The 11,166-nt window shown below is 34.9% G+C and overlaps 1 protein-coding gene across 6 annotated transcripts; it reads left to right on the top strand.

The window, feature by feature from the left end:
- The first annotated feature begins 1,177 nt into the window (after positions 1–1,177).
- Positions 1,178–8,043, top strand: LOC114759657 (GPI mannosyltransferase 1). Of its 6 annotated transcripts, none has more exons than XM_028948871.1 (6): positions 1,178–1,244; positions 3,598–3,783; positions 4,033–4,305; positions 4,760–4,942; positions 6,422–6,951; positions 7,508–8,043. In XM_028948871.1, coding segments are annotated over exons 2-6 (1,302 nt in total). In that variant the 5' UTR covers positions 1,178–1,244; positions 3,598–3,782; the 3' UTR covers positions 7,823–8,043. The 6 variants fall into 6 exon arrangements, with proteins under 6 accessions (XP_028804704.1, XP_028804705.1, XP_028804706.1 ...); XM_028948872.1 differs by lacking the exon at positions 1,178–1,244 and adding an exon at positions 2,719–3,013; XM_028948873.1 differs by lacking the exon at positions 1,178–1,244 and adding an exon at positions 2,719–3,013 and having other exon boundaries at positions 3,589–3,721.
- The last annotated feature ends 3,123 nt before the right edge of the window (positions 8,044–11,166 follow it).

Here is an 11,166-nt window from a genome sequence, read left to right as displayed (position 1 = left end):
AATTCAGAAAAAATAAAATTATTGGGAAGAAATTCTCTTCTATTTTCGTAACTCAATCGCTCTTCAATCTTTGGCAAAGCCAAAAAATCGCCTCTTCAATCCTTACTTGGATTTAGATCGTCATAATCCTTTTTTTCACCTTTAGATAAAAAATGAATAGTTTAGATGTAATATCTTATAAAATCTTATTATCATATATTAAAATATAAAAAATAAATTTACACTACTCAAATTTAAGCTGGATAATTTATATCTATGGTACAAAAAAAATAATTTATAAAATATTTAACAATAGTTTTATAAATATTGCGTTTGAACCATGCATTGTTTTAATCTAAGAAATAGAAACGATTATAATAATAAAAGGAATAAGAGGATTAACGAGAGGATATCCAAATATTTTTCATTTTTCTAATTATAATTGAATGGATAAAACTAAAATATAAATTTATGAATAAGTACTAAATTTGAAAAAAATGTTCAACTCTGTGTATCTATCGGTTTTGTAAATTGTAGTTTAAACTAAAGTATATATTTGGTCCTTTATTTTTATATAATGTTTTAATTTGATCTCTTAACTTTAAAAAGGATACATTGATCTTTAACCCTAAAATCATTAAGCTTTAATGATGATTTTCTGTAACAATCATAGATGTTTTGAAAATAAACTTAATATATTAGCATTTGAGAATATTTTATTAATATTTAAAACCTTAATATCATTATTTTTAAAAAAATTTTAGAGTTAAAAGGACTAAAAGTATACTTTTTAAAGTTAAAGGACGAAATTGAAATCTTGTACAAAATTAAGAGACCAAATGTATACTTTAGCCTTGTAGTTTATTTTAAAAAATATAAAATGACTAATTTGATTATGGAAAAATCCAATATAAGCATCTTCAAAATATAAAAAGGACGAATTAATCACTCAAGAAAAAGGGAAAAAACAGAGACTAATTAATAACTCTTTTTTATAAGAAAATACTCTTAAATATATAAAATCTCATATTAGCATTTTATATTAGTGCAGATATACTGATTTACTGACTAGGTATTTTTAATTCTTGACAAAAGATAAGTTTTAAATTGAGCGGAAAAAAAACGAGTTGTGAAGTGTCTGGGCAACATGTAATTATTTGTTGGGACTATATGTAAAATTGTTCTCATTCTGATGGCCGTCACTTCAGGTTTCATGGCCGCTGCCAGTGGCCTCGCGTTGTTCGGCTACGGCGTCGGCGTTTCAGGTGCATTTCTTCAACTTATTTTTTGAAAAATTGTTCCATTCCCGCTCAATTTTTGTAAGTCAATGTGAAGCGCGCCAATCTGTATATAGGAAATTTCGTCCTTTTGGATGCCTGGCATCGGCGCATCGTGCCTCCGAACGGCCAAGTCTAGACCGAACTGATAAGTGCTATATAGAGACCTGAAACTGAAAGAGGGTAGATTAAGAGATGTTTGAAGAAAGATCAGATCTCCTTTGTCGCTGGAAACGTTGGAGATTACATTGTAGGCTAATTTTCTTTTTTTTTCTTCAGATCTTTTGTTTTGCTCCAATCATTCCTAAAACTGAGACTCCTTTGTCCTTAATAGATTCATTGTAAAACAGTAGTACATAAGTATTGAACAGATTCCCCAGAAAATGAAAGCCAAATTGGGTTTCTTATCTCGCTCTGGGGCATCTATTTGTTTGGTTTTGGCCCACACTTTGTTTTGACATTGGTTACCAATATTTTTCGTGTGCTTCATGGACAGCTATGAGATGTTAATTTGCGTATCCTCAAATTTCCCATTTGCGCACTCTGTTCTTCGCTTCTTCGTTTCCACTAATTCAGTATTACTCGTGTGAAATCACCATTTCTTCGGTCGTTTTTTCTTCTATCTTCCTAATCAGGTTAAGCACAACGTAATCATAATCAGGAGCATGTTCTCTCTGCAAAAAGTTTAAATCTCACTGCATAATTCTGCCTAAGCCAAAAATTTGTTTTTGGAAATTTTCACGAGAGGATAATAATTTTCTTTTGCGAGGGAAGGCAACTTCTCCTTACTCCAAGTCTCCAACTATTGTAATAAATCAACACCTACTTGATAAAAGGCCTCCTTTTTGTTTTCCTTGCCCACGTTATTCTCTCCTTCAATACCGTCTACTCAGTTGTTTATGAAATAGAATGACATTCTCGTCAGATTTGGGTGAATGCTCTGTGAGGCCATTTGTCCGTGACTTGTTAACCCTCTGAATGCACCGGATCGAACCACAGGCTACGTTTATATATTCTTATAACTCAAGTTAGACAATTCCAATAATTTAGGAACCGGGTTGCTAGTACACATATACAAACAGTGAGCTATGTTAAGGTTGGCAAGAGGGGAAGGCATTTCAGTCTCCTCCTAGTTGGAATATATAAGTAACATCATTTAGATCCATCTCAAAAGCGAAGGATCATTATCTATTGGAATTATATAAGAAGAGAATTTACTGGGAAGAATTCAAATCCGTGAACAGAAAAGCATTCATATCAGCTCTTAAAGCAACAAAGGGAGGTCGTCCTGTGCCTATATAGCATGTAACCCAGATTTTTGCTTCTGTACTCTTTAACTTTGGGTTGCCCCTTCACTCCCGCAGCCTCAACTCCTCCCTGCCAATGAAACAGAGATAGATCTTATCGTTAACCCATAATTATTTACTAAAACCACTGATTCTGGGGAGTTAAATTATAACCGTTGGATCTGGGTATTCAGTTGCAGCCATTGGATCTTGCGAAAAGCAGACTCTGCTTCTGCTCTGGACCGGTTCCAAATCACCACCCCCCTTTTTGAGATCAAAGCCGCGCTCAACCTCAATCCTGTTGGCATTTGTGATGATGAAGAAGCCTTAGCCTGGCTTAGACCTCTTAGTCCCTCTAGCTTTCTCCGATGTTCTAGTCCTCAGTCCCTCTGCTTTCCGCAAATCGTCTGTCGTCTTCGTGGGCTGTCGTTGCATATCTCATTGTGAGCTGGTTGGAGTCTAGTGATTATGGTACTTGATTTTCTATCTTGGAATGCACTAGGTTTGTAGTAGTTGGGAAAAGTCTTGAGTCTTGATTGATTAAGAATGTAGCAAATGTTTACTCAGTTTGTATCTTGGTCTTCCTGGCTTTTTAATTTTGTAAGTTGGGTTTCATGATTGTGGAAATGTAAGTCTTGGCTGAATTTTTTTACAGCCTTCATTTCCATACTGTCAAATTAATGATAAGATTAAATGGTACATTTAATTGTTGTTGTTTGTTGTTACATATTAATGCTAATCTTATGGTGAAAATTCATTGCTATAATTCCTTAACTTGATGCTCACCCTTAGTGTTCCTTGAGAAGCTAAAGAATATCAGCTCTTTTGATTGGTATGAGCACAAACTTGGATCACAAGAGGTGGAATAAATTGAATGCGCTCTATCCTACTGAATGAAACTTACCTGAACGATTAATATTTGACTGAACACTTGTACAAACAGACTGAATATTGAATGTATGTAATTTATTGTATGCTTAGTTTACTAATTTTTAAAGCTTGTTTGGTGGGCACATAGGATGTCAATTTACAGGCTACGTTACTAGTCTCTGCAGGTACCAGTGCTAGTTGGGTTGTATAATCATATTTGAACAAGCTTGGGTTCCATTGCAGATCTAAGTCCATGAAACCCTAGAAGAAGGAGAATTGATATTGAGTTTTTGTGCGGAAGCAGCACAGGTTTTTCCCTTATTATGTTCTGGTTATCCCATGAACAATTAGCAACCTGAAATCAATAGCTAGTAAGTTTTGGTCCCACAATCTAAGTTGGATTTTTTTTTTTTTTTGGCTTTTTCTGTTTTAAGAGTTTGAGTTTCAGTGATTTCTCATTTTGATGCACTTTGGTATCAGTTGCTTGTTCCTGGATGATTGGTGTAATGTGGAATTCTTTCTATTTATTTAGTTGATCTCGATGATGTCTGAATTTTCCTTTACAGTTAAGGTTTTTGAAATTCTGAAGCTGACAAGTTTTGGTATTTATTCTCTTTCAGTGATGCCGACCATAAATTTTTATTCATTGCTTGTATTCTCTATCTTTTTCCGTGTGGCTTTAATTCTATATGGAGAATGGCAAGATACACATTTGGAGGTTAGATACACCGATGTTGACTACCTTGTATTTTCGGATGCTGCATCTTATGTGGCTGTGGGTGATTCCCCTTATAAGAGGACCACCTATCGCTATTCCCCCTTACTTGCATTTCTTCTTATTCCCAATTCTATCATCCATCGATCATGGGGAAAGTTTCTCTTCTCAGCATCAGGTATGAAAACATTTCAACGTTTAGTTTCTTCAGACAATTATGACTGATATACTGAATTGAAGTGGTTATTGCTTTTCTAACTAAGATTTTTATTTTGTATTCCTAAGGATGTGTCCAATCCCTGTTTGACAATGTTGATTTGTGGGGGCATTTATTTAAGAATAGATCAATTGGATATGTAATAATTATCATGCACACATTAAATGCCATCTGCTCACAAGCCTTGTGCTTGTTGCAACTTGTTTGACCTTTTATGGTTGGAAGGTTTGCCTATGGCACAAGGTGAGGTTGTAATTTCAAGGCTAGTAATATTCAGTAACGGTCATCTTTTATAGATTTTATACCTCTGCATCAAGTCCAAATCCCTATACTTATATTGAGAAGGCCTAGCTGACAGTTTTTTCAATTGTGGGTTCATTACATCTAAGAACATCTTATCATGTTCAAAATTCAGACATACTTGTGGGATACTTCATACATTATATTTTGAAGCAGCGTAAGGTGCCTGAAAATCTATGCAACTATTGTGTCATGACATGGCTCTTCAATCCATTTACCTTCACCATTGGGACACGTGGGAACTGTGAGCCCATCGTTTGTGCTTTGGTCTTGTGGATCATCATATGTCTTATGAATGGTATGTTTCTGCTTTTCTATTAGCGTTAAATTGATACTGTGGTGATATTAAATTCATGGATATAGCTGGTCAATCTTTTAATCTGTTATTGGTTATTGGCTTTAATAATGGGTTATTAGTTGTTGCTAACCATTATTTGGTTATATATATTTTTCTAAGATATCTAATGATGGTTATATATATTTTTCTAAGATATCTAATGGGGGGAATTAGTTTTGAGTATGGTGGAAACCTGTAGTTCACTATCAAAACTAAAATATCACCCACAAAAGAGAACATAAGAAGCAATAAAAGGAAAAAAATTATCCCATCTGCACAACGATTAGACTCTTTACCAACACTTACCGAAGTTCCCCTTATCTTCCTACTTCTTACCAAGTCTCTTTTTAACCTTCAGCTTAACAAATTTCTTCTAGAAATCCTTCTCATCTGTCTTGATGTGTCCTTCCACTTTGCTTCCTCCTATCAACCTTTTTGTGCTGCAGACAATGCTCATTTGCCCAACTATACCGGTTTTCTTTTAGACTGTATAGAGTCCCCTAATTGTGATCTACCAAGGCTTGATTTCTTATTTTGTATGATGATCGTTGCCTTGGTGTATTTTTATTACCTCGCCTGCTATTTGGAAGGGGGGTGGGGGAACTGGTGAACAGGAGTAGGAGTGATGGTAAATTTGGTTTTAGGGTAATTTATTTTGTGACTTTATTTTGTTCTGCATCAAAGGGAATTTGAAATAAGAAGCCAAAATGAATATATGTGATGCATGTTGGCTTTATGTGTCTTAATGTCTTTGTTGGTTTTTGGGTGGGGGGTAGGGGTAGTTTTGGAATTGGGAGTGTGCTCTGTCATTGTAGTGGCGTTGTGGTGTTAGGTGCTCTTCTGAGTAACAAACTTGGGCGCAATTAGGAAGCATAGTATACATATGTAAGTTTGTGCCATTTGGAATCAAATGTTGGAATGAAAATGGTTTGATCACTAGTTTTCATCTACGCTTGACAAATATCATCTCAAACATGGAAGGAAATTTTAAAACAAGTTGAATGCGCAATGTATAGATTTTGAAATATAGTGTTTTCAACCATTTCCCCATTTTTGCTAGACGCCAGGAGACAAAAGTTATAACCTGCATTCCTTTATAATTTCATCCCTGTTCTGTTATTCTCCTCTCCTATTATGCATGAAAAAAGTTCAGAAAGTTGGTATGTAAGTTAAAACATTTCTTGACACACGGAATAAACTCAGACTGCCTTTTCCCTGGCTTTTGAATCATTTGCTTTCTTGTTATATATAAATTGAAAGGTCCAGATGTATTGATTATCAGGCTTCTTTTGGTTGATGCATCATGCACCAAATAAATCCTTGTTATAATTTGCTGATGGAATAAAATTAAATCTTTGCATTCCTCTTGATCCTTTTCATTTTCGCTTTCATTTCTTTTGATGCCCTTTTTTTGGCAATTTTCCTGGCCTTGGTTTGCAGGTAATGTGGCACAGTCAGCATTTTGGTACGGACTTGTTGTCCATTTCAGGATTTACCCTATTATATATTCCATTCCCATATTGCTGGTTCTTGATCCGGCCTGCTTCCAATCTGGTCAGAAACCCGTCTTAAGGGTCTGGAGTGCTACTGAAGGAGAAAAACCCAAGGATGGGGATAAATGTTTTTTATATAATCTATTGAAAAGCATATTTGCCAGGGATAGGCTAATGTTTGGACTAATATCAGGGATCGTTTTTCTCCTCTGTACTGGTGTGTTCTACCATCTATATGGGTGGGAATTCCTACATGAGGCGCTGCTGTACCATCTTACTCGTACAGATCCGAGGCACAACTTCTCCATCTATTTCTATCACATATATCTTAATTACGGCAATAACACTTCAATGGTGGAGAAGCTAATCTCCTTTTTGCCGCAATTTGTGGTGCAACTAGTTCTTATATTCAGCATCGCGCAGGACTTGCCGTTTTGCCTTTTTGTGCAGACCGTGGCATTTGTAGCATTTAATAAGGTTCGTTCATTTATAATCTAAAGGAAAATGAAATCCTGATTCAAATAGTTCCGCTCAATTACTTTTTACCCAATTCAAGTTAATACAATTTCAGTGAAATTGAGCTTAATTATTCCAAGCACAACTTTTATGTTGAAGCCCTTTTTGGCTTACATAAGGATCATGCTTGTGGATTGGGATCCTTTAAATTTCCCGAGGGAAGTAGCATTGTCATTTTTAAAGAGACAAATACTTCATGTGAGCCTCTTGATTAGTTGTGTTATTCAATGTGGATCCGACAAGCCTTGTACTGTTTGGTTTCTATTTTGTTGCCACAAGATTTATATTATTTTATTTGATTTGACAAATGATCATCTCTTAACAAGAGTAAAAATTCGAGGGAGAAAAGGCTTGATATATCAAAGAGGCTGCATGCTACAGGACTTCACTTTTTGATATCTTTATCTGAACCTTTCTCTTTATGGAATACAGAGGATTCAAATCCCAAGCTTCCATACATGCGAGTCCTTCAATATGCCCATCTGATCTCTGCACTGTTACATAATTTTTGTTGCAGGTGATTACGGCACAGTACTTTGTTTGGTTCTTTTGCTTGTTGCCTCTAATACTTCCATGGAGTAAGATGAAACTCAAATGGCAGGGCTTCTCATGCATTCTTTTATGGATTGGAGCTCAGACCCATTGGTTATTGTGGGGTTACCTTCTTGAGTTCAAGGGTAAAAATGTCTTCTTACAGCTTTGGGCGGCAGGCTTGCTGTTTCTGGCAGCCAACACTTTCGTTCTTGTTATGATTATCCGCCACCATACATGCGCTTCACTTTTCAGAAGTGTAGAGCAAGCAAATTCCAAGAATCTGGCTAAGCATGAGTGAGTCATCAACTCATCATCATCTGCGACGAAAAATGTGGTTCAGTTTTGGAAGATTTAGAAATTTCTATAGATTATTTTTAAGCATCCATAGTCATGCTGAAATTTGAAGGCTAATGCCCTTTATTTGTATGCTACTTGAATTTTTTTCATGTCATATAATTTTCAGAACTTTCTTATTGTGCCACGTGGAAGTTTTCTCTTGGTTGCTTCTCCTCCAAATAACACATCATCCCCTTCATGCACTGTACCACGTGGCTTTGGAGAAGTCTGCAGAGTCTCAAACTGACTTTCTTACTGGCTTGTCTTTGTTTTAACTGAGCTTAATTACAGCCCCAACGAGACCAGTGTTAATTAGGCTGAGATCTTGCCCCATCACATTAACTGTAATTAGGACCCATACCAACGGCTCCCCATTTGGCAATCGCACTTGATAGGCCATCTCATAAGTATAAATGTATTATATCCCAATTACTCTAATCCAAACCTTTAAAACTGCAAATTTATGCCTTGCAACAGCCATGATCCTTGATGAAGAGCCAACAGCAAATCTTGTTATAATTGAAGATAAGTAAGAGTTAAAGTGTAAATTTGTTTCAGAAGTTATACTCAAGAGCAATGGGTATTTAGAAAATTTTTTTTGATGTGAAATTTCTTTAAAAGTTTAAAATTATAGTAATATTATCTTTTATCATTAAAAATTAAAAATGTTAGCAGTTAATGTAACTATTTTAACGGTCAATATTAATTTTTTTAAACCGTAAATAGCAATATTATTATGATTTTAAACTTTTGGGAGTAAATTTACACATAAAATTTTTGGGTACCTCTTTGAGTAAAAATTTACACTTTATTTAACCCTATAAATAACAAGGTATTCTCGTATTGTTGATTAACAAACAACTTAATTGCCTACAATGCTCTTCTTTTGCAAATTGACTTGATATATCACCATAAATGTAGCACTATCCTTGTAAAGTTTCTTCCCCCCCCCCCCAATGAAAAGAGGAATTTTGCATTAACTAAAAAGTTATTTTATTGTGATAGTTTTCCAGCTAAAAACTCATCCATCATATTTGCTCCTAATTATCAAGTGATTTTCTAATTTTTCCACCGAGGTTATCATCATCATAAAATTCTTCTTGTGTGTCCTACAATGACTCCCTTTCAGCTTGTGTTGGGGGAGAAACAACTTATTTGTATTCATTATACAAAAAATTTAAAATTTCTTTAATATGCATTTCTAATTTTTCACCAATTGCACGCCCATATGTTTTACACCGGACGAATTGAACTCAGTCTAGTTTGTAATTGTTCCTTCAATTAATCATTCAATTGGAATTTTTAGTTTATCTTTTATTTAATAAAGAGATAAACCATTCCCTTTATCAATTATCCAATGAGATCGCTGCTTGGTTTAAAGGGAAAAGACACAAAAATATCCTTAAAAAATGTTATAGAATAAATTAGGTTGATGAATTTTAAAATATCAAATCAGACCTCTTGTATTGTTTTGAAATTTTAAAATGTTGCGAAATGACATCATACTCCTATTGACTATTTTTATTTAACTATTATAACTCTAGTTTCGCTATCAACTACTTTTATTTTTAGAGATACAATGACTACCTTCATCTAACTATTGACTAGGGGCGTTCAAGTAGGCTCGTCCTAGTCCCGATCATATTGGGACGGGACGGGATGGGACGGGACAAAAAAAGGAATCAGGACGGGACACGTGATGGGGTCGTTCCATCCCGGTAGTAATATTTTTTATTTTTTATCATATAATAATTATTAAATGTTAAAAATAAAAAATGTTTAAGGCATATGTAATACAAAATGTTGATATTTGTAGCTTTCAAGACATATGTAGTTGAATGGCTATTATTTATTTAGAGTTTTTATAGTTGCTTATGATTTTTGGAATGGTGAAAATGAATTTTAGAGTTATTGCATTACTGATTATTTTTATTTGAATTTTTTTTAAAAGAGCTAAGCCCAAACAAATACAAAAGAAAAAAAGATGCTTTCAGAAGGGCTAAGCCTAAAGAATTAAAAATAAAATAAGAAAAACAATTAAAATCTATTACAATAGTTCCAACCACAAAGCAAAAAATATTTTTAAAAAAAGGAACATCTTGGTCCTGTCCCGGTTTGGTCTCATCCCTACTGGGACTGGGACTGGGACAACATTGGGAAAGCACGGGACATGGGACAGATTTCCTATCCTGTCCCTGTGAATAGCCCTACTGTTGACTGCATAAGAGCAATAAATAGCTAAATAAGAGTTTTCCTCTTGGATGTCTCAAGATCCTAATCACAGTCACAAGGGTCACATTACTTACTAGGCCAATCCTACACAATTTTGCCCAAGGAATCCAAATATAAGCTTAGATTCATCAAAATCCAACTCCTTCCCCTGGTTCTAGGCCAAAACCAAAATCTGCCACTTAAATTTCAGTTTTGATTCCAATACTTTCTACTTCATTCTTTCATCTTATTTCTACACAATTTTTCATTTTAAACACATTGAAAGCATCAAAATCATCAAAATCACATCCTAGGCACAAGAACCAGTCAGGCCGTGGCATCCTCTTTGGTTCCAAAGTCATGGAATTCAATTAGTACAAAGCTAGAACCACTTGATTCTTGTTCCTTTCAAATCTTTAAACAATAATCTAACATCAATTTCATCTCGCCTCACACTTAATGATTTCGTGCAGCATGCCCCACAAGGGTTTCAAGCTCCCAAAAACTATTAAAATCCATAACCAAGCTCAATAACAAGAGTAGTGAAAACCACATCAAAAACCATGAACTTACCTTGTTTTGGAGCTTGATCTTGCATATGACCACTTAGCCTTTCTCTCTCTAGAATCTATTTTAGAAGAGTCTCCCTAAGGTTCCAAGAGCCTTGGATGAAAATGAGGGGAGGGGAGGGGGTATTTATAGAGTTTAAGAACAATCCTAGCCATTGATCTTAAAAATTACAAGATTAAATCTTGGCCATCCATTTTCCCCTCTTTGTCTTGCAGTGACAAGTGTTCTCATGACATCATGTTTACATCATACTTACATCATCAATTCACATGCCTTTGATCCAACCGTGCATGTGTCTTGCATTGAACCGTACACGTGTTTTGCATCTAACTGTACAAGTGTTTTTCATCCAACTGTATACTTGTCTTTCATCTAATCATACACTTGTCTCTTCCATGTCCCTTCATCATTTTAGCATTAAAATATGGAGAAAATTAATATAAAATTCATACAAAATATAACCCTTAGACATTCCTCTACCTATCTTGCCATTCTGTATCGTATCGAGTACTTTTTCGGGTCCTA

This window comes from Neltuma alba, unplaced genomic scaffold, assembly GCF_004799145.2.
Source record: "Neltuma alba isolate B1F8T4 unplaced genomic scaffold, ASM479914v2 tig00010875_pilon, whole genome shotgun sequence".
NCBI classification, from domain to species: Eukaryota; Viridiplantae; Streptophyta; class Magnoliopsida; order Fabales; family Fabaceae; genus Neltuma; species Neltuma alba.
The sequence above is the reverse complement of the archived record's forward strand: the minus strand, read 5'-3'. Positions and strand labels throughout refer to the sequence as shown.